General features: G+C 41.3%; 1 protein-coding gene across 1 annotated transcript in view; it reads right to left on the reverse strand.

Moving 5' to 3' along the window:
• The window catches only part of PHF21B (PHD finger protein 21B), a 261,421-nt gene that overhangs the window by 12,578 nt on the left and 224,979 nt on the right, over positions 1-23,864 (reverse strand). The window contains exons 4-9 of the mRNA XM_084811266.1: positions 19,678-20,028; positions 16,444-16,566; positions 10,963-11,014; positions 7,306-7,382; positions 4,150-4,204; positions 1,519-1,541 (exon numbers count right to left, since the gene is read on the reverse strand). Coding sequence (XP_084667392.1) covers positions 1,519-1,541; positions 4,150-4,204; positions 7,306-7,382; positions 10,963-11,014; positions 16,444-16,566; positions 19,678-20,028 — 681 coding nt within the window. The remainder of the gene's footprint in view (positions 1-1,518; positions 1,542-4,149; positions 4,205-7,305; positions 7,383-10,962; positions 11,015-16,443; positions 16,567-19,677; positions 20,029-23,864) is intronic.

A 23,864-nucleotide genomic window follows, 5' to 3' on the forward strand; every position in this document is an offset into this window, starting at 1 on the left:
TTTTTGTTGCCTTCCTGGGACTACAAAACCAGAAGGTTTACTGAACCACAATCTATGGCTGGTGGGCACCATTCAGCACAATGGGATGCAAATTTTGCAGGACCGCTCTCACAAACTGAATTTTTACCTAGTCTGGGTTCTTTTTCACAAACAGGCATATTAAATAGTGGCTTTCTTTTTGAAATTTGAGTCCTTTGCTCATTTTGCTACTCTGTGACTCCTGCTGTAAGTGGTACATTCTCCCCCTATGCCACCACATCTCCCTTTTCGCCTCCAAATTCTTTTTCAAACGTTTCAGCAGGATATTCCTGAACCTAGCCTTTTCTATCCCTTCGGCTATCCTGTTGACCTTCGCAGTCCTTATTATCAACTTCATCAACACTGCCTTATCCTCTCGGTTATCCCATTCACCTTACTTTAGATTGTGAGCTCATTTTCAGTATATCGCTTCATAAGAACATAAGAAGAGCCCTGCTGGATCAGACCAAGGGTCCATCTAGTCCAGCATTCTGCTCACACAGTGGCTAACCAGCTGTCGACCGGGGACCCATAAGCAGGGCATGAGCGCAACAGCACCCTCCCGCCCATGTTCCCCAGCTGTATGAAGACATATAGAAAGGTCCTTAGGTGATGCAAAGAGAGATGATGCTTTCCTTGACTTCCAAGTCTAGCCAGCATTTTTTCCCAAGCAATAGTTACTAAGAATATGAGAAAAGCCTGATAAACTCATTGTTATACGTCTATGAAGGTACTGTAAACAGACTAGGTTTGGTTAATCCAAGGGTTTATTTAGATTGTTTACCAAGAGTACAGCATGTTTTGGGCACAGGGTACCCCACCCTTGCCACATGTTGAAGGGAACGTTTAACCAAATTGTACCAAGTTTACTTAGGCATGAGACCACTGTGATCCCACAGTCTGTCTCTGAAATGAAATGCAGGGAAAGATTATGCGACCAGGGGAACTGTACATACATACAGACTTAGAACAGCCCAGTTTGAATGTTGCATTCAATGTGTGGTTCTATAGTGAGGGGAGAGCAGTGTGAACCTGAGACTTGCTCTCACCATCACTGCATTGCCTGTATCCTTGGCAAAATAACAATGAACAGAACCAGTTAAGTGCCAAAGCACACATTACTTTAAAGACATAGCTAGCAGCTTTGCCCTTTTTATTTAGAGTAATCTGGACTGGGAGCCTAGCATGTGGAGAGGGGATCCATTTGCTTCCACTATTTGGAGATATAAATTGCATTCCTCAATTTGGATTGTGACCATGGTGGAGGAAAGGATTAAAGTCCCCCCCCCCCATGCTATGGTCCTAATCTGGATTAGAACCCCCGTCATTACTCTAGAGTAGATAAGAAAAAAACATAGCTACTAGCTACTTTGTTAAAGTAACATGTGCTTTGGTTCTATGTGAAGAACCTTTTGCGCTGAGGCAATGACAACTACTCACAAACACTTGAATGCGGTGATTAAACAGGCAGTAGTAACAGTCAAAGATTGGTGAACATACCTTCCAACATGGATCCTCATTGGCTAGCATTATGAAAGAAGGGCAGAACACAGGTTAGTAACAGTGAGTTTAGATTCCCAGCTTGGTGGGATTTCACCTAGGCTGTGGCAAAAGAATACCATGTAAGGGGGGAAGGTTACAGCCAGGAAGGATATTCTGTGCAAGTGGCCCTCCTTGCATTTTCCCTACTTCTAGTTTATCCTTAGACTAATCTTTATGTATTCTCTGTTTGTGTATGCTTCCTCTTCTCAGGATTGTGGTCATGTTTTATGCTGAACATGTGCAATTATACTCATGTGCCTGTACACACACCAGTAACTGATGCAATGTATGCAGGATTGTTATATAACCTGGGCTGTGCAAGATAAAATACCCTTCTTAGTAGAAGAAATTAGAGGTGTAAATGGTGAATCAGTGGATATATGCAAATTTTCCTTTAAAAGTGAAAGGAAAAAGGATCCAGTAATGGAGAAAGTTCAGGACAATGCAGATATTTGTCCAGACTGTTTGCTAGAAGGTTAGTACCACCTCAACAGCTTTCATAGTAAGGATGTAGCTAAACATAATATTTCATTAATGAGTTATTTTTGTTGCTGGAATGCAAAGCTACTATTGCTTTACATGGTAGTTTTGTGTTTCATAACAATTCTGATAGTCCACATGGAGTAGAAACAATCAGAATGGGGATCAGTCCCTTGATCATGTAGTTTGCAGTTGATCAATGTCCTTATTTATGTGTTGATCATCTGCAAAACTGTTTGTTTGGAAGTGCCCAAAGAAATCAGAAATCCTAATTAGAGTCAGGAAAAGGAATGAGGTACAGACTGTATCCACACAGTGTACTTATTTTTAGTGACTAACTGGGGAAAAATGAGTTCATCCCATATACTGACAAGATGATATTGACAAGACTGTCAATATAGACACAGAATTTAGTATTTGGAATTGTGCACTGCTTAAGTTCAGACAACATGATAACCCACACTCAGGGGTTGAGTGTGGGTTGTTGTTGAACAATGAGGTTGTTGTTGAAACATGGGTTATCATGTTGTCTGAACCCAGCTGTGTAAACAAACCATGATTTGTGAAGAGAACCCATAGTCGGTTGTTGGGTTGTGAACTGTGGGTTATTCATGGTTAACAAATCACGGTTTACTAGCATGGCTGGGTTCAAACAACTCATCAAGCCATATTCAACCTATACTCAACCTTGAGTGTGGGTTATCGTGTTATGTGAACCCAGCCACTGTGTTGGTCTAAGTGCTCGAGTATACTATTACTGGAATCCCTAGCATGTCCAATTAAAAGGACCTCAGGTAGCTGGGCTTGGAAATATCTCTACTTGAGACCATGCAAAGCTGCTGGCACAGAACTGGGGTAGATGGACCAAAGCAGCAGCTCACACATGTTGATATGTAACCATTATTTTCACCTAGTGAGCTGTGCAATCCAGTTCCACCATGACATCACAACAATATTATATGAATCCTCAAAGCAGACACCAGTTTCATCTGACTGAATGAAGTTAGGCATTAACATCTCAGGCTTTATTTACATTAATGAACATATGAAACCTGCAACACATTCCAAAATTTCATCAGTTTTTTCCCCTCACAATTCCTAAGGCTGGTCTTTCCGCCTTGTGCCAAAATGTTGTATAATTTCTATTTAAAGCTCAAGATATGAAATAAACATTTACATTTTCTAGTACAAAACCCCAAAGATGAGGAAAGTATGGAGTTCGGCCAGTAAGTTGCCTATCTTACTTTGCTGTCCAAAAAATGTTATAACAAAAGTGGAGCAAAAATGACATTTTTTCTGAAGCAGTCATCCTGTGGCACCTAAAAGATTTAACAACGTTTTTGTCGCAAAAGTTTCTGTAGGCTAGAATGCACTTCTTAGATACAGTATAATGCAGCCTCATGTGTCCACATATTTTAGTTCATAAACATTTTTGCCCTGGGTTTTTGAGGGAGCAATCCTATCTACATAGGCAGCTGCCTCCGAACTCAGAGGCAACAGCCCATCCAAAGCAGGGCAGGAGAAGCACAGAGGGGATTGTTCCCTCCGCGCTTCTCCTGCCCTGCTTTTTCAGCAAGTCAGCTGATTGGGGCTGTCTAGCCACAGGAGGATGGAGTGGGGAAGGAGGCTGACACACTGGATGTGTCGCACAGGCAGTTACGATCTCCCTGCCCCAGAACACCCCCAGCCACGCCCCTTTCCGGCCGCTCCACGCTCCTCTTACAAGCGTGGAGGATGGGGCTGTTCTGTGCTGCCTCCAAGGAAGTGGGGGGAGGTTGGTTCTCCAGGAATTGACCTCGGAGTGTGGGCTCCGAGGTCGGTTCCTGGAAAACAGCATATCCTATGGCTGTCTAGCCACTGTCTAGCGGCCGTTGGATTGCTCCCTAAATGATTTAAAAAACAAACAAAAAATAACATTTGAATTTTCAGAACTTATCAACTACTTTTCCCTTTTATCCTTCCAATCATGCTGCTTTTATAAGATTCCACCATTTTTACTGATGCGGTATAACCCACGTGCAGCTAGACTCTGATTTAATAGAATACCTTTACTCACGACTGCTGAGAGTGCTAACTTACACCTTCAGTCTAATAATTTGAAGAGCTTACCTCGTGCTGACAGGAACAAGGGATTGTTCAAATAATTTGATGCAAGACGCTTTCGCTGCAAAAGGAAGCAAGGCCACGTGATTATATGAACAGTAATTATTGACTTTCCGTCCACCAATCCCCAAATACAACTGTCTTCATAAACATCAGGAGCTAATATGCATGCGACGTTAACATGTACACGTTTGTGAGAAAAAGCAATTCTATATGGAAGGGTGAGGGAGATCCCACATTCAAATAAAGGCAGGATTTCCTGCTACAGTCATTACATTCTACTGGCAGGGGGTGGGGATCACAGAGGGCTGGAGCGGGAGCATGTGAGCTAGGAATCCAGTCTCAGTCTTGCCATGCCTCAATCCTACCTCAAGCTTCAGGAGGAGAGGCAGTGTCTGAAGAGGCCCCATGAATCACTGAAGCATTATTCAGCCTTCGAAGTGCACTGTACTCCATCTATAGCACCACTACTCAGCCTTTTATGAGGGTCCTTCTTATGCCATGCTCGTCGAGTGGGAGTCACTGCAGCAAGCTCCTTTCTACACTGCTGGTATAACACAGGAAGCTCTGGGCCATGTGGAAGAAGCAAGCATCGCTGCTCTTCCCACGTGAGTATCACCCATCCCAGAGACTGGGGCAACATGGGCATTGGGGGCAGACACAGCGTGGTGCCCTCTGACATGACACAGGGCCTCACACTTTACGCTAGCAGTGTGGAAAAGAGTGATGCTGCAGTGGTTCCCAGACTGCTAGTGAAATATAGGAAGGGGCTACCAACTCAGAATGAACCTCAACCAACACTTCCTATACAGGAGTAATGTCCTATGTCATTCCTATGAAGGAATGACGTACATCCTGCCCCTTTTCTTGTTTTTGCCTCACATGTACAAAACTTCCTGCTTCCTTTTTTGCATGCTGGTAACAGGGTTGGGGAGGTGGAGGGGCGCTTGCTTCTAGGCAGACCATTTAGCGAGGGAAGCTCTATTTAAATGGCGGCTCTATTTAAATGGCAACTGGATCACTGACGTTAACAGCCAAATAACTCAGTTCCTTGCAGCTGTATTTATAGATCATTGATATTTATTATATCTATTATATTTATTCTCTTATGGAATTTATATATGTGTGTGAGTGTTATATACTTAATCGATTTTTTTAAAACATAACTCTTCCTTCCAGGTAGGGAGCAAATAAAAAAGTACAACTTCAGTTTAAGTGATCCTGAATCAAAGATCATCCACTAGATCAAATGTACATTAAACAGCATCAAAATGCCTGTAATATCTGAATCTTTCTCAAATTGCTGATTAGCAAATAAATCAAAGAAGCTAATTGATCGGAAGGTCTCCATTTTATTTGAACAGCATTTCTCACGGCCAATGGCATTGCCTAAAAAGAGCGGTATTCATTCCACCATCCCAGAGTTGTCGTTTATACTCCCTCCTCCCCATCTCCTGTTTTAAATTATCAAAAAAAAATATAGTTTAGAAATGGATTCCACAGGAGTAGCTATGTTAGTCTTTTGCAAGTCTTGTGATACTATAAAGACTAACAAATTAATTATGCCCTAACCCCTTTCTGTCAGATGCATTAAGGGGTAATTCCACTGGGTAGATATAAGTTTAGAAAGAAATGATGTTATGATATGAAAATCGGGGATTTTTACTAAAGGAAAGGCAAAAAAATATATATTTTTTTTGGCCTGGATTCAAATAGCAACTTTAGACATAACGTCTATTAAAAAAAGAAGAAGAAATGTGCAAGTGCATATTTAAAGTTTCCGTATTTAAACTCTGTAACTCCTTTCCCATATGTTACACCAGAAGCATGGGGAAGAAGAAATTAAATAATCTGCATGTCCACATCTCCACTTTAGAAAATCTTTAACTGCCAAAATTAAACTTGAGTTATAGTCAGTTATCCTTTTCATATGCATAAGCAACACCTCCCAAATGGTCCTTATGACTAGTGCATCACCTGTAACTAAGCTGGTGTTAAAACTATGATCCTGAAGAGCAAGGCACCACAGTATAAAACCAGATCCACAACACAAATGTAGCGATGTCGCTTTAGTTCCTTGGCTCAGAATATGAACCTCGGCAACTTGTCATACTCTCCTTCAGTACCATGGCAAGCAGTATACCCCACTGAGTTCATCTGTCGCTCAGAGAAGATACCCTCCCCCAAATTCCCACCCACCCACTTTCTCAGCTCATCCTGCTCTGGGGATACTGTTGCAGACAGTGGCTCCCTCCCTCCTCCTCCTCAGCAGGAATTGCGACTGTGGCAGGGAGGCAAGCAGGGAGGTACCTCTCTCTTTTCCCTCCATTCCCGGTGCTCTGCCATATTACAAAGCCCTGGGACGTGGGCAGTGTTCCTTTCCTAGGCTTCCTGACTATGTCCCAGATCTCCTGGCAACTATAATGTGCCCTACCCGGATTCGAGGCATTAGACACAGGAGGAAAGAGAGACCTCCCTCTCCCTGCTTGTACATGGATTGGGACCGGTAATTCTGAGTCTCAAACTATAGGGGGAAAGAAACCCTTTTTAGCATTTTCCACTTTTGTTTTAATTGCCTGCCCTAGTTGAATCAATCTTGGAGGAGCTTGCCTATCACTACAAATACAGATTTTTTTCACTAAATTTCACTTTTTCAAAATAGGAGATTTAGCCCTTCCCCTTTATCTTCGTAACCATGAAATAAGCTTTAAGGTGCAATCCTATCTAGATAGGTGTAGATAAAATACATAACTGTTTTTATGTATTTTATGGCTGTAAGCTGCCTTGGGAGGGCTTCTGCCCCAAACGGCTGCCAAGAAATGTTTTAAATAAATAAATAAATTAGTTTGGCGATTCATGTCTGCACTATGAATTCAAACCAGTATGAATCTGATCTAACTGTTATGGCACCCAATCAGGGAAACTCTGAGAATGTGTTCAGTGAGCTCTTAACACCTTTAAAATATGCAAGCCCCTTTTGAAGAACCCATGACAGTTGATGCTGATTTCAAAGTTGCTTTATAATAGGAATGTGCTCTTATTTATAATGGCGATGTACTTTGTTGTCACACACTCTAGTATCACATGAAATCCTTAAATTTCCTTAACCTTGTGTGGCCAGAAGCAAAGCTGAAAGCCAAACCAATCAGACCAGAGACATACCTCTGTTTCCAGGAGTCCACTGTAGGCTGGATTGGCTGTGCTTCTTCTCTTTCTTTCCTGACGTTTGCTCTGGATTTCTGTAACCAATTTAAGAAGTATTATCTTTGTGTGCATGTAGTCATTTGAAAAGGACATGTTTAGATGCAACTCATTCAGCCAGATAACTTTTGCAACTTAGGTCTAATTCTGCTTAGATAGACCTTATGTTTAATTTCTAATGTTTGGCTTGATACATTAACCCTGATTATTTCTGAAGTTCTTTGTCTGAATTTCCATGTTGAGTTATTTTCAGAATCTACAAGACAGCGACCTGGTTCACATGGTCACTGCTGCCCACTGTGGCTTGTTTAAGCCATGGTGAGCTGTGGGGCTTGCTGGGAGGATTTTGAATATTCAGGTATAGAATCATAGAATCATAGGGTTGGAAGAGGCTTCCAAGACCATCGCGTCCAACCCCCTGCTCAGTGCAGGAAGCCTGATTCCCAGGCGGTCTCCCATCCAAGTACTAACCACAGCTGACCCTGCTTAGCTTCTGAGATCAGCAGCCATAGCTTGCCGTGTCATCCGAACCTGGGTCCATGGGTTAAATAACCCTTACATAACCCATGGTCTGTTGTTGGGTCTGGATGACACGATACAAAAAGCTGCAGTTGTGGCTTGCAATTCAAAATGGCCGCTGGAGAATGCTGCAGCCCACTGTTGCTTAAATAAACCACAGTGGGCTGTTTGATTGTCCACAGCATCATTGTGATTGGTACAAACTTTTAAATTATTAGGCAAGTATACAGATGATGACTAATAACCACTGATAGCTAAATTTAACTTCCATATTAAAGACAGCTGATGCTGGTTTTCAGAGCAGGGGAGGGCAGTCACCATCATGCATTGCTTATGGGCACCCAGACGCTTCTGACTGGGCATGGTTTGAAACAGAATACTGGACTCAGTGGTCCTTGGTCTGATCCAACAAAGCAATACTTATATTGCTAGAGTCACAGCAGCTTGCAATCCCATAAAATTTTATTTCTTTCCAACAACAACAAATCATGTTAACAGCCATATCAGTATCTCATTAAAGGGATACACAGAGAAAATATTTACAAAGGTCATGGCTGTTAAATTAATTATATGCTCATTTTGGGTTGGACAACAAGGCCATAATGAAAAGCTTAACACCCAAGCCTTGCAATATGCTGTTTTTGCCTGTTTAACACACACATCTCCTTATCACAGTTTTGTATCTCAGCTGTTGCAAAAGGAGCTGCAGTTTTATTTGTTGCTCATACAGAAGGGAAAAGGCTATGTATATCGAATATGAATTTCTAGACATATTTTGATAGAACCCTTATTTAGAAAAAGGAAAAGAAATCCAGATTTCCATCCCCCGACTTCCATAATTAAAGCATAATATTAATATGGGCTGACTTTGACAAGCTGCTTCACCTATTTCTTTGAAGTCTTAAGTAGGAGAGCTGACACGTTTTCAGATGTCATCATGTTTGCATAATCTACTTCTAAAGGTGCATAAAGAGTTCTGGTTTTTCTATAAAGTGTTGGTTATGCTCCAAAAGCTGCATTCACCTGATGGAAGGACTTGCAAGAAATGCTAGACTTCTACAGGACACATCGAGCTGCAGAAGCTAACATTTGTGTACTCTATAATAAATCTGCAATTAATCACACCAAATACATGCCAGCTTCAAGGTATGTGGAAGTACTAAAGATATTCCAGACTGTATAATGACTAAGAACGTTGTTTGGCGGGTATAGCAACAGTGAGCACCGAAATCTCAGGGCAAAGAACTGAAATTGCAGGAATTTGGGAAGAAATCTCATATCCATAGTAAAAATTAGAACTCGTTATTTGAGGGCAGAGGAAGTTGGTAGAAGTCAATGTGCTAGAGCGCAGAACTACACATTACCTTGGCAAATGTGCATTTCAGACCCAGGTTTGCCAAGGTAATGCAAATGCAGGAGTGGACGAGGCATTTGTAAGGAGAACTAGCAAGAGTGGTGTGTGTAATCCCTTCCATGCCCTCTAATTCTTCCATACAAACTAGATCCACCGTTGTCACTGGAAGCCAAAGTGGCCGCTGTTGCTCGGAGTGACTTTCACCAGCTTTGGCTGGTTCGCCAGCTACGGCCTCCCCTGGACAGGGATAGCTTGGCCCCAGTGGTACAGGCGCTAGCAACCTCAAGACTGGATTACTACAGCGCACTCTGTGTGGGTCTGCCCTTGAGGCTGGTCGGAAGCTGGAGCTAGTGCAGAACACAGCAGCTCGGCTGTGGTCGGGAGCTGCCCCTTTTCAGCGTGCAACTCCTTTGCTGAGGGAATGGCACTGACTGCCTATTCGCTACCGGGCCAAGTTTAAGGTTCTAGTACTAGTGTACAAAGCCCTAAACAACTTGGGACTAGAATACCTGAGAGAGCGCCTTCTTCTTTACCGGCCTGCCCCATCACTGAGGTTATCGGAGGACATGGTCCTGGTGGTTCTACGTGGACCCATAGCCTGGCTGCAGTCCACCAGGAAAAGAGCTTTCAGCGTGGTGGCCCCCTTTCTGTGGAATTCCCTGCTCTTGGAGGTCAGGAAGGCGCCTACATTGTGTTGTTTTCGGTGCCTCCTGAAGACATTGCTATTTCGAGAGGCCTTCCCTGAGTGACCAGCTGCCGTTTATTAAGTTCAGAATCTGTTCTTTTAAAATGTTTTAATTGTTTGATTTGGGGGGGGGGTATTCTTTTATCTTGTTGTTCACCACTCTGAAATATTTGATGTGGAGCGGTATATAAATATTGTAAATAAATAAATAAATAAATAATTTCACTTATAAGCCTTCTCTTTCGATTCTATTATTATTTATTATTATTGATGATGAGACATCTTAATAAACTACTGGTGAGGGGAAAAAGAAGAAGAGACGTGGATGCTTGCTGCTGATACTTGGCCATTCATGCATTCAGTTATTCCTTAATTTCCCCAACATAAATAACCCCCACAAATTAAACTATTGTGCGACTGTCATCTGAATTTTTTGCATTATGCAAGTCTCTTCATAAAATTGTGTCCCTTTGTAACTTCTATTTTAAAATGTTGCCATTAAAGGATTAGGGATGCTTGTGACTTAAACTTTCTTTAATCTGCTTTTAGATTTTCATTCACCAAGGCATGAAACGCAGCTATAAAGTTTAGAGCATTTCTGAGGGGGGAAAACCAACAGCAAAGGTGGTGAACCCACACTGCGTAGGATTGCTTTTTGAAGGGATATGTTCTCCTGTGTATTTCATATTCTAGAAAATTTAATTGACAGTTAAAAGAAAAGGGTTAGGGCCAACCTACATGATACAATGAATATATGCTTTTGTTTAATATGTCTGAGGTTTTATGTTTAATAGCTGCTGAGGTATGTGTGCAGGAGGAGAATTGGGACTGGGACTGTCTTGCATGTTTTTAAACCCTTTCAGTCAATGTAAATTATATTACCCAACACCAGGACAAGATCGTCAGCTGACAGAAAGCACGCATAGCTCTACCTCATGTGGATCAATCCCCCAACATTTTACTACTAAGGGTCCAGGTTTCCGATCTAACTTTAGAATTGTGAAGATTTTATTTTTCCTCAAAACAGATAATATTTTTGAAGTAATAAAAGCATTCTTACCTTCCAAGTATTCAGTCGTAACCAGGCCTAATGCTACCATAAAGGCAATTTTCTAGAGAAGAAGAAAAAAAAATCCTTTAGTTCTGAATTTGTTTGATTCCCACTGTAAGAATTCTAGCTGTGCCAGAGTTCTTTACAAATTCCTCCATTTGAACAAGACTCTAAAAACATAAGCTCCTTAATAACTGAAGGCCTCACTTCCCCTAAGATAAAAAGGTGTCTCCAACTAGTCGTGTCCGACTCTAGGGTGTGGTGCTCAGCTCCATTTCTAAGCCGAAGAGCCAGCGCTGTCCGAAGACGCTTCCGTGGTCATGTGGCCAGCATGACTGAACACTGAGGTGCACGGAACGCTGTTACCTTTCCCGCCGAAGCGGTACCTATTTATCTGCTTGCAATTTCTTGCTTTCGAACTGCTAGGTTGGCAGAAGCTGGGACTGAAGACAGAAGCTCACTCCGTCACGCAGCACTCGGGTCTCGAACTGCTGTCCTGCCGACCTTCCGGTCTGCAGTTCAGTGTCTTAACCACTAAGCCACCGCGGCCAGGGGATAAGATACTTATCTTATCCCCTAAGATAAGACACCACAAACATCTGTATGCACTTCTCTTCTGTTGGTCAAAACAGAGTCAAATATGCTCAGACATATTGTGATTTTTGTTGCAAATGTCTGATGTACACTTCTATTGCATTTGGGCATGCTGTACACGGGTTTCCTGTTTCTTCATTTAAAAGCAGAGGCATTTAAACCGAACTATCACTCCAGTCCTATGCATGTTTATTTGGAAGTGAGTGAGCTTGCACAGCAAAGGCCTGGTCTACACATGGAACAGAATGAGGAAGTAGAATGGACTGCACTACTTCAGACTGGATTTGGGGGGTGCCATTTCTGAATGCCCCCCCCATTAAAAAAAATATAGATGTTAAACCAGCACTACCCCCGGTTGCATCCAGAAACAGATGCAGCTTCCTAGTGGCAATATACATGAGCACAGCAGCTGAAATACGTGCTAGTTGGATGTTGACATAAATTGCCAGCAACATGTCATACCAACTAGGAAAGGGCTGGACTAAACATCCTCTACAAGCATCTGAAGTGGCCTCTCCCTTTGGGCGGGATTAGACATCATAAGCAGTCGCACATCTCTTTCTCCCTCTCAACATCTAGTGAGTGAAAAAAGAGGTGGCGTGCTATCATCATGCCTTGAGGTTTCCTGCCGCGCAAAAGTGGCGGCCAATGAAGTGCAGTAGGGGACATCTGTGCTCAGTGACATCAGTGTCAGGTGTTAGGGAGAAAGGCATGAGGCTATCTCTTATCACGTCAGGTTCTGCCTTTGGTATAATCTCACTGGGCTGCTGTGAAGATAAAATGCCATCCCAAGCTCCTTGGGAGGAAGAGCACAATGCAAATTAAATAAGGAATCCCTGGAATTGTAGAACTAACTCCATAGCTTGTTTACTAGCAACAATGGCATAATGTTGGGAGTATGCTGTGTTATCTCTTGCCACAGAGTCTTCCAGCCCACAGAAACTGTACTGAAGTTTCTTCATTACTTGCCTTTCTGCTTTCAAACTACAGGGCTCCTTCACGTGGAGCTTTTACCCTGCGATTGAGACTGCTCCATCACGGACGTTTGCGGGCTCTTTACATGATGCCGTGATCATTCAATGATCCTTTGTTCTGTTTTTAAATAGATAGCAGATAATGAGCTATCAAATTATCCTGTTGTGTTCCGCTTCAGTTCCCTCCGTGAAAAGAGGAAAAGTGGCAAGAAGAGGAGTGAGTTCAATGAAAGATATGGAAGACTCAGATACTGGGAGAAGGAGTGGAGACGGGGAGGGGGAAAAGGAAGTACGTGAAAAAGGGAGCCGTTGTGATCTGCATTTAAAACAGAAGCAGAAAGCCCCATTTTAAATGCAGGATTTTAGGCTGGTGTAGAGATGCCTACAAATATCAGGAGCTATTTCTAGGTTTGAGTTTTTCAGACAAAGCTTTTATTGTGCAAGTGTTCTGTGTCATTCACAGAATTTTGCAGGGGATCCAGATGGTGTCATCTTCCATTTGTTACCCTCCCATGTTTCCTCACCACTACTTCAGTCTTTTTTCTTGCCACAGAAAACCCGTTAAGGAAAAAAAGACGGAATAACTGCACAATATATTTTGATTGGAAATGCTAGGAGCCATCCGTCCGGAAGCACCCTTACTTCTTTTTTTACTTTTTTTAAAAATAGAAGTCCAGCCTACTTGATCTGTTTTTCTGCATCAAGTTTTGTACTAAAAGTATCAATAAATGCCTGAAAAAATCAAGAGTACATCTCTCTTTGCATAATTCAATAAGGTTTTTTTTAAAGAACACATTTCATGTTGTAATTATATGTCTTAGTTGTCGTTACATGCATTTACACTAATTACACAGTTAGTTCTAATTACACTAATTGCATAAATGCATGTTAATCAACTAAAGCTTACTCAAAGAACAAAATAAATTAACTCAAAGCCTATGTACTCAATGGCAAGGCTATAATACATACTTGTTTCTTTAGCACACATACAAAAATAGAGACAGAAGCAGACCTCATGTTTATGCCCTAAGTCTCTACTGCCTGATAACCATATGGTCCTTCCAACAGAACTAACACTCCTGTTAAGTCATCAGTTCTACTCTAATAAGCAGAAAGCAACCAAATTTAGTTTAAAAATAAAACTGGAATCTTAAAATATTTTCTAGCCTCTGACTGTATCTTCTAATAGCACTTTGGAATACTATTTCATGCAAGGTCAGTAGATGTACATGTTTTTAAAAAAAGGTTATTGAAGCAAGACATTGGTGATCCATACAAAAAAAAAGTATGTGGAGGAAAAATACATCTCATATCTAGAGATGGGAAGATATAAATTTAAATTTGAGAGAAATGGTTGGATTAGTTATACTACAAATGAGGGGAATGTTGACTTTTGGAAAGGTGCATGAAGGTGAGCATTATTATGACAAGATGAGATTTAGGTTGGCTGTGTTTGTTTAGAGTCACCTAGTGGCATTACACCATTTGTGTAATTACCATGCAAATCTTCTAGTTTCACAGACTGAATGACTTATGTCTTTAATGAAAGGCTTGTGTACATCATCAGTAGTTCCAAGATAACAGCCTCTTAACTCACTGCATCAGTGATTTTGTTTACAGAAATAACAGGAAAAGAAAGCTCCAGATGTATGAATTTTTAAATTTAAGATACGCAGTCACATAATAGAACGTATCAAGGGGCTGACTTTTTGAAAGACAGATGAATAGAGCTGCGTATCAACGCAAGGGGAAATCATATAGAAGAATGTGCAAGATGAATTTTGGAATGTGAACAAGCTATAGCAGATTTCTTACACTTCTGATAGAACTGCTCTAAATCCAACCCATGCTGGTCATTAGAAACAGCAACGACGTTGGAGGCCTAACATTTGCCAAGGAGTTGCTAGGTATAATCTGGAGAACTGCTTACTATTTGGGAAAATTAACCAAATAGTCTTGTAAGAAAGGAAGGTAATATTCTGAAAAGAAGTTTAAAATTAGGTGTTGAAACATGCAAGTTTTGAAATTTTGTAATTTAATAATTATTTATAATTCTGTATTTCTGATACAGGGTAATTACTGTATTTTCATCTTTTTTGGATTTATACATTTGAAATAACAAGAGCAACTGTAGTGCATTCACCAAGAGAGTGAATTGTGAATTAAGAGGCCCTTGGTTCAAGTCTCACTTCTACCTTAAACTTTAGTAAGTTTACCTAGTGGTAGCCTCAGGCAAATCACTGTTCTCTACAATATACAGATAACAATGGTGGCCTACATTGTTACAGACTGATGTAAGGATTACTAGGCTAAAAAAATGAAGTCTTCTGAAAAGCCAGAAAGCTTTACATAAATGCTAAGTAGTATTTTTAATAGTAAAATAATAGAGTTTGCAATCCATAAGACGCACAAAATGCATGAAGAGCAATCCAAGATGCTAAGCAATGAATAGTTTATTACAGTGATTACTGCAGCTACTTTCCAATGGAAAAACAAACAAAACAAAAATGGAAGGTGAAGTTGTTGGTTTCGGACAACAAATGTAACAGTTCCAATTTTATGAATAAGCCTTATGTATAAAGTGTTTGTTTTAGTGACAGAGAAGTAAAATGAGTGGAAGTTTGTTCTTCATGGGCACTGTTCCAAAGATAACTATTAAACGTATTCAACTTGAGGAATGAAATACTCTTTTCTATCTCATAATATTAGGTCCCATTTTACTGGGTGCATTTACTTTTTAAAAAAAAATTTCCAAGAAATTACAGGAATATTGTTTAAGAGTAACTCTTAAAGCTTATTGCTCCAGGAATTGTGTCTTGGCACAGGTTTATTAGCTATGTAAATTTTAGACTATGCCTGAAGTGAACACTAAAATTCAGGTTTAGAGAACATCTTGCAGATAAACTGAAGCAGCATCAATAACAGCTCAACCAGAGTATACTTTCATCCAGTTTTAAAAGCCACATTTGATGCAGCTGTGTTGGCTACATAATCTATAGCAGTCTTCCCCAAGTTGTGTTGGACTGCAGCCCCCATCGTCCCCAGCGAGCTGTCATAGGGCTGACCTATAGTTTCATTCAAAGCATAAGAAGATTATTTTATTGATCTGCACATTCTGCTCCCCTTTCTTCTTATTATTTATTATTAAATTTATTAATATTTTTTATTAATTTATACTTTATAATTAATATATAATTAATTAATTAATAATTAATAATTAATAAATAATAAACTTTCTGCATTTGCATGGCCTTACCAAAACAATTTTAGCAGGCACAGGAAATGCAGCTTATATAACAGGTTTCAATCCTCAAACAACCTTTAGTTATGTTATTCATCTAGTTGGTTTGCAAAAAATAACAGATTACCAATATCTGAGCAGTGTCCCACCCTTGCAGGTCACTTCTCACATGAGCCTTCATTGTAGAGTGAAAGTAGGTGGAAACTAACATATTTAACTGATTGCTTGTGGTGTGTTTGGACATCACCTCTCCCTGGTGCTTCCCATGTTTATGTGACCAACTTAATGGCTGGAGGGGCAAAATCAAAATGACACCCTCATTGCTCCATTAGGATATTGCTGTAACACAAGGCAAAATGTAAACTAGGGCTAAGGCTGGTGATGGAAATTTGCTCCTCAGAGGAGGAAAGAGAGACTGGGAAGGAGGGAGGGAAGGATGGAAGAAGGGAGAGAATGCATGATCTTATGGCTAGGAGATAGGAAACATCATGTTTTCATTGGCTGTATTTTATGTACATGTTAACTAGCAAGCTGCAGTTGGAAAAGCTGTAAATAAAAGTAAAATAATCAGCAAATTCCTCCGACCCTAAGAAATATATCTTGTATATAGTTAAACTTTTTCTCTCTGTGTATATCAAGTATGAATCACATTTATAAAGAAAATAAGATTATTTTATTAACCTCTGGGTTTTCCTCCTTTTTCTTTTTGGTAGCAGGCAGTCCCTGAGATGACTCTTCAGGAGGCTTCTTTATCTCCACTTTACTTTCTGTTTGAGTTTGAACTTTAGGCTGAATAATGATGACCTGCATGAATGAAAATAATAGGTGTTCACAATGTGAAAAAGATTCCGCACTACCACCCAAAAACCTAGAGGAGCTCGAAGCTTCAAGGGCAACTGTGTCAATTACTTCCTTGCAAAGAGGCAACATAATCATACAGTAGACACATTAAGATCTGGATGTCCTTATGTCAGAATCTCTATACAGTCTATAAACAGAAGAGGCATTATTCTCAGAGACTGTTTATTTGGACTGATTTGTGACTTCAGCGAGATTACTTGGCATGCCTTAGAGTTGGTCTATATGTTACCCCTGCAACATGCATGTTGCCAAAAATGGGATCTTCAGATTGATTTATTAAATATTCCAATAAGAAATGGTAAAAATAAATTCTAAATCCACTTTCTCAATGAACTATGTCCTGTTGGCGTGGTCCAAAATAATACCCGTGCCAACATTACCCTTTGCCTGTTTATTCAGCAATGAGTTCAGTGGAGCCGATTCACAAGAAACAGCACACTGGAATGCAAATTTTGTCTTGGCGTTTGAGACAGGCTATTAGTTCCCAAGAATTAACAGCACTTTGTACACTAAATATGAAGAAATAATGGTTTTCTGGCCTATCAATGGTTATCATCTATCTCAAGAAATGCAATTTCTTTTTGCAATTTGGCTGCTTGTAAAACTCCACTTCATGAAGATGGGCTTGCACAAACTTGTTAAACCACCTGCATGTGTTATCTCATGCTTTTCTAGTCTCAAGGCCCTTCAAGGCCAGAGCAAAACTCTTGCTACTTAGTTGAATGATTTCAGCTGGGTTGCTGTGAGAACTCCACCCCACAAAAAAACCCTGAAGAAATTCTTCAGCTGGCTAGTGATTGGCTAAGGAGGCTCACCTCACATTGGTCAAAGGCTCTTGAATATAAAACAAGGGGGTTAGAGCTTTTTCAGGTCTTTGTTTTTGTCTTCCATCTTTGGTTTCATTTGTTTTTGTCTCCGTCTTGCTTTTCTTGTGACTCTCAGTGCCACAGTTTAGGCCCTGTTCTTTGTGAAGATCTTTACTTAGGTATGTATGGACAGGTGTAGGTAACTTTTGTTATTTGCTGCCTGAGGTATTGTTTTCAAAGGTTCCTCCCATTCTTGTATGCCTTTTTATTCCTTTTCCCTCTTACCCTGTGTAAATAAATCTAATCTCTACCTCAAGAGTTGCGTGTGCTTCCTTCCAAGTAAGCCTTTGTACTAAATCTTCTGCTTGGTTACTTGCTACTGTTTAAAATTTCAGGCCTAGGGCTTGAAATAGAGGGTGTCAGTTTAGATTCTCTTTCTGAGCCCTAGGGGTGTCCAGTAAAGTCTGAGAGTCTTCAGGCTGAGGTGGATGTAATGGGTGGCGGCAGCCTGCCTTAGTAATTGTTTGGTCCCTGCCTACACTGCAGGGAGTTTGGTCAACCCCCTTCCTCCCCTCACAATCTACATAAAATTGCTAGGAGAGATAATCTAAAGTTATGGGCAAAGTGTCAGCAGACAACATTCAGCTCTATTTGTCTCTGTCATTTCACTGGTGGAGCCGTTTTAAGTCCTTCAGTACCTGTCAAGAGTCAGCAGTGGACTAGATGAGGGTGAAAAAAAAATAAATCCTTAGTCCAGTTGCAATGGAATGACTTATGGTTGAATGCTGTGGAGTCCATGAAGTGACGAAGACACCTCATCTCTATGTGGGCGCATTCTTCATGAAAGATATGGTTCAGAGCCTTACTTCTGGATGTTCAGCTGGTTGCTATGTCCAGGAGTTTGTTTCATTAGCTTTGGCTGGTATACCAGTAGCATCTCTTTATTGATAAGGACATCTTTGCTCTGGTAACTTCTTGACTTGACTACTGTACTGTGCACTTCATGGAGCTGCCCTCGAAGAAAACTCAGAAAATTCAGCTAGTCCAGAATATAATGGCCCAGTTGTTTTCTGGGGCCATACACCATGAGATTATTACACTTTTATGAGAACTCCATGGGTACCTACTTTGTTTCCAGGCCAAATTCAAGTTGCTGGTTCTAACCATTACTCCTTAAGCAGCCTGAGTCCAGGATATATGAGTGTATGCCACCTCTCACCTTAACCTGTCTGAGAATTAAGATCTGGTGATGAGGCCGGATTATGGGTCCCACTATTGAGGAGCGAGACTGGAGTGCTAGGGAGACTGGTCAGGGGTAGGGATGGCTAAGTTTGAAGTCTAGACTCTAGACATCCCTCCAGATGTTTTAGACTACAATTCCCAGCATTCTACTGGGTTTTGGCCATCCTGGCTCAGGCTGATGGGAGTTGACATCCAAAACATCTAGAGGGCACCAGGTTGGGAAAGGCTGGTCTAGACCCTAGTACAGCTGTGCTTTCTACTATTGCTGCAGCATTATGACCTGGCAATCCTAAAGGGCAACAATGTCCCAAAAACAGCAGAAAGTGACGAAGACTGAGGGAAGATATGATAGCGCTCTTCAAGTACTTGAAAGGCTGTCACAGAGAGGAAGGCCAGGATCTCTTCTCGATCATCCCAGAATGCAGGACACAGAATAATGGGCTCAAGTTACAGGAAGCCAGATTCCGGCTGAACATCAGGAAAAACTTCCTGACTGTCAGAGCAATACGACAATGGAACCAATTACCCAGGGAGGTGGTGGGCTCTCCCACACTGGAGGCATTCAAGACGAGGCTAGACAGCCATCTGTCAGCGATGCTCTGACTTGGATTCCTGCATTGAACAGGGGGTTGGAGTTGATGGTCTTGAAGGCCCCTTCCAACCCTACTATTCTATGATTCTATGAATGTCACATAGAGGTTTGAATTAATTAGCTGATATTTCAGCTGTAGAATTCTAATGTGTCTCTGATTTTTCTGTCATCCCCCTTGATGTTTCTATCATCACCCATCTCCATTTATGTCAGTGACAACATAGTATACAACATGAGATCCCCACAAAGCATTATTCCCTCCCACTCATGAGTACATAAATAAATAACTAGCGTTTTCCATGTGTTTCCTCCAGAGTTCTCGCAGCTTCCTGAATTTTTATTACAGGAAAAAATTCCACACAGTTTCCCATTCTAAACTTGTGATAAGAGGTGCGGTTCACTAATGAAACCTACCTTGCTGTCAGCACTGATGAGGAGTGGCTGCACTGTAATGCTGTCACTGACCACGGAGACAGCAGCACCGGTGCTGATAGGTGCTGCATTGTTGGGGGATGTGGAGATGATGGCATAGGCCACACCGGTGCTGCTCACGGGTGATGCAATAGCCGTGGAATCGGTAATACTTTGTGACTGGCCGTTGGGCGTCTGTACATGGCTAACAGTATTATTGGCAGTAGGAAGGGCGGGAGTGGGGTTTTTGATGCTGACTACAGTTGCCTTTTGGAAAGTAGGAGGTTGTTTGGAAGGTTGGTCTCTGCATGGAGAAACAGGGAGGCTGTCAGGAATCAGGGTCTTTGGCCTAACCTGCAGGAAAGAGAAGAAGGTGCTGTTCAAAATAAATCCAAAAGAACAGCAAAGAAAGCAATACAAATGCAGCTCGACAAAAGCGGCCATGGCCACTTGGGGCAGGATAAGGCCCTTGGCCTTTTCAGAGATATTTCTCTGAACTAGATGCAATGTGGGAGGTCAGACCGGCAATCAGGATCCGCCATTGTTTTGTTTACTTCAAAGCAGCAGCATGGGGGTGTTAATTTGATCAGGGCAGTGGTACTGGGGAAAGCGTTTAACCCTTTCCTCCTACACCATTATGATTTAAATCCCCCACCCAAACCTGAAGCTACTAGCTCCACAGGGGAAAAGACTGGCACAGATACTGGCATGATCGAAAGGCACCTGATGCAGCAACCTTGCTGAAACTAAGCAGAACTGAGTCTGGTCAGTGACTGGATGGGAAACTGTCTGGGAATGTTTTGTAGGCTGTCTTGAGTTCTACAGGATGTAAATATAGGAAATTAGGGAGCAGTCCTTTGGCCGCTAGCCACTGTCTAGAGGTCCATAAGATATGTTCATTTCCGGGAACCGACCCTGGAGTGCAGGTTCCGAGGTCAGTTCCTGGAAAACTGACCTCCCCCCTCGTTCGCGCTGCCTCAGAGGCAGCATGGAGAAGCCCTAGACTCCGTACTCGGAAGAGGCTCACGGAGCCACTGAAAAGGGATGTTCTGGGGTGGGGAGAGCAGAGCTCCACGTACGACACATCCTACGTGTCATACAGCAGCTTCCTCCCCTGTTCGCGCCCCCCCCCCACTGCTAGACAGCTGAAAACTGCTGTCTAGAGAAAAATAGCAAGGCAGGAGAAGCGTGGAGGGAACGATCCCCCCCGTGCCTCTCCTGCCTTGCTTTGGATAGGCGGTCGCCTCCGAGGTCGGAGGCGGCCACCTATCTAGTTAGGATTGCGCCCTAAATGAATTAATAAAGCACCCCTTCATTGCTGCTTCTGTGATCAAATCAATTAAGTCCCACACACCTTCTTTAGAGTAAAATAAAACAAAAATCCACAGTGGGAGATAGTGATCATGGATCTACTCCTGTGTCACATCCAGTTCAGCCTCTCCTTGCAGAGCTAAGGCAGTATTCTCCCCAGCTGCTCACTAAGCAGCAAACCTACTCCTAGCTTCCAGAGTTCTGGTCAACAAGTGAGAAACTGACCAACAAGCAGTTTGCACATTTTTAAAAAATCGAAGTTAATTAATGAAATTGCTGTAATGTGAGCATATTAAATGACTTATATTTAGGTTTCTTCTGATTTCACTGATTTAAGGGCCAGTTTTTATCTTCAGCAGAGTCAAGGGGTAATGCTGTTTCTGGACTGTGTCACTTCCCACAAATGCAATCCCACAAAGGGGGGGGGGGAAGAGTCCTCTCTGCCAATACAAAATTAGTATATCTTGGAGAGGACTAGGCTCATGTTCTTGACACCAAGCTCTAGAAGTAGTTTTTTCCACATGGGGGAGCTTTCAGATATAGGATCCCATCCCTGCAGCTTGAAGTTACATGGTCTAGGAACAGCTTTACAATTTGCTGCTGTATACTCTGGTATCACACCCCTTAGGCCATACCATTACAGTAAATGCAGTACATAGATCCAGAACGTTGAAGGATGAATAAGCAGAGATCTCTCCACTATATGTGTTAGGACTGTGTTAGCTCATAACAAAGTGCAGATTGCTTTGTAGTTCAGCAAATGGGTAATAGCTTTCACATTTCATCTCTTCAAGCAGCAAGTTGCTTTTGAGACAGCTAGACTTGGGAGCCTTTAATAAAAAGACGGTTTCCCTGAATAGAGCAAAAAGATGGTTTGTCAAAATTTGAGAAGGACCCCAGAAGAAGCCTGCACTGTACAAATGAGATATTAAAATGAAGGTCTCCAAAGAATATGTTCAGATGATATGATACCTTGCACTGGTGCAATTAATGCCCTCCTGTCAACATGGTTCCAAGTTAACAATGTATTAAGCATTACTGAAGATTAAACATAAATAATTTAATATGCTGCATATTTAACTCAACTTCTATTTATTCCATTCAAGTCACCATACTGCACATGTCACTTTTTACATGCCAATTATTTGGGAATAAAGCTCTTAGCCCTGCCTGGTATTGAAAAGAGCTGTCTGTGTCATTACCTCATAGGCTTTAAATTTCAGCAAGCAAAAACAGCTTTAAACTATTGAAGTCTGAAGAAAATGAGCAGGGCAAAGATGTGTTGCAGCAGCCCAGCACAGATACAACTCAAATGCAGTTTGATGGCATTTTCCGTGGCCCGATACACAATACTAGATACATGGATCTGTCCCCCATCCCAATAGTTTCCACATGGGAACATGGTAAAAAGATGGTGGAACCCACATTCCATCTTCTTTTTCTATTAACCTTTTCCTATTAAAATTTATCCTTACCTTCAAAGCTCTCTCCACAGGTTTGCCGAACCCTATTTTCCTGCCCTTATATCCGGAAATGTCCCAGCCCTCAACTTCGTCTCTTGCAATTCTATTGTCCTAGACTGCCCAAAGGTCTCCTGTCACTTAACCTGCAATCCTAGAGAAGTCTACTCAGAACTAAGCCCCAATCAGTTCGATGTGATTTACTCACCATTGCAGCCTTAAATGATCTTGCTCATTCTTTCTTGCTACCTGTCTTATGATCGGGACTTCCTCCCTGAACCTTCACACCAAGCACCACTTCTATCCTCATCCAGATCCCATTTCAGTGCTCACCTTTTCTGCGAACCCTTTGGCTTAAGCCCTTAATCCTCACCTTCAACTATAATCATAGCAGTAACCAAGCCTCAATAGTGATATCTGCATTTGTTCACATCTGTTGTTTACTCGCGTTGCTCTCTTTTTCGCCTCCCTCTCTTGGGTGTCTTTCCCACTATTGACATTTGGACTGTAAGTTCCTTGGAGGCCAAGCCCTGTCTTTTGTTTTGTTTTTGCTTGCAAAACTTTCTACAGTGTCATATAAGTTAATGACACTTTATAAATAATAATTGGTAGCAGAAAAGTTGAGTACCAAAGATCCAGTAAATTTAAATGTGACATATCAAGTATGTACAAAGCCATCAAATCCTACCCTCAGTGGCAGCCATCCTTGCCTCTGTGAAAGGTAGTATGAATTAAAAATTCGATTAGTGATAATAAAACAATTCATTCTGCATTAAGACGTATTTATGGCAAAGCATGAGTGCTACAATTAAGTTTGACTTAGATACTTTTGTTGTAGCATGCTTTAACACTCAGCATTACACTATATACTGTTAGATAATGTGCGAGTGTGTGTAAAATTACATACCATTATTATACAATGTCAAACTAAGCGTTCGTATTCTTCATGAAAGACAAGGCTAAGTCAACACTGGATCTTTTCTGCCCCCTTGTGATAACTCAGCAGAAGTACATAGTCTTCGTTTGTCTTGGCCTTAACCTATTCTAAACATACTTAATGTTAAAGTTAATTCATTTTTACAAATAATAAATAAAGCTACCTTTCTAACTGTGCCCCTGACACAAGTTAAAGAAACAATTAAACAGTTCCCAACTCCAGAGGCTAAGGGAAATGAACCCCCTACAGAACATAAAACAAGACACCGCTCTCCCACATCCTGCTTTAATCCCCACATCCCACATTCTGTAGCAAAACATTGAGAAAAAGCATTAAAACAGATAATTAAAGGATTTGAGTTTGTTTTTGTTTTTTAAACAAAACCTCAGAACAAATGCTTCAGCAGGATATACTAGAAAAATGTGTTACGCTATGATAAAAGTATAAAGTAGAAGTACATGGTACAATCATTGCCATTACTT

Source organism: Heloderma suspectum, chromosome 7 (assembly GCF_057233095.1).
Source record: "Heloderma suspectum isolate Gila_16-S chromosome 7, 16-S_ref, whole genome shotgun sequence".
In the NCBI taxonomy this organism is placed as follows: domain Eukaryota; kingdom Metazoa; phylum Chordata; class Lepidosauria; order Squamata; family Helodermatidae; genus Heloderma; species Heloderma suspectum.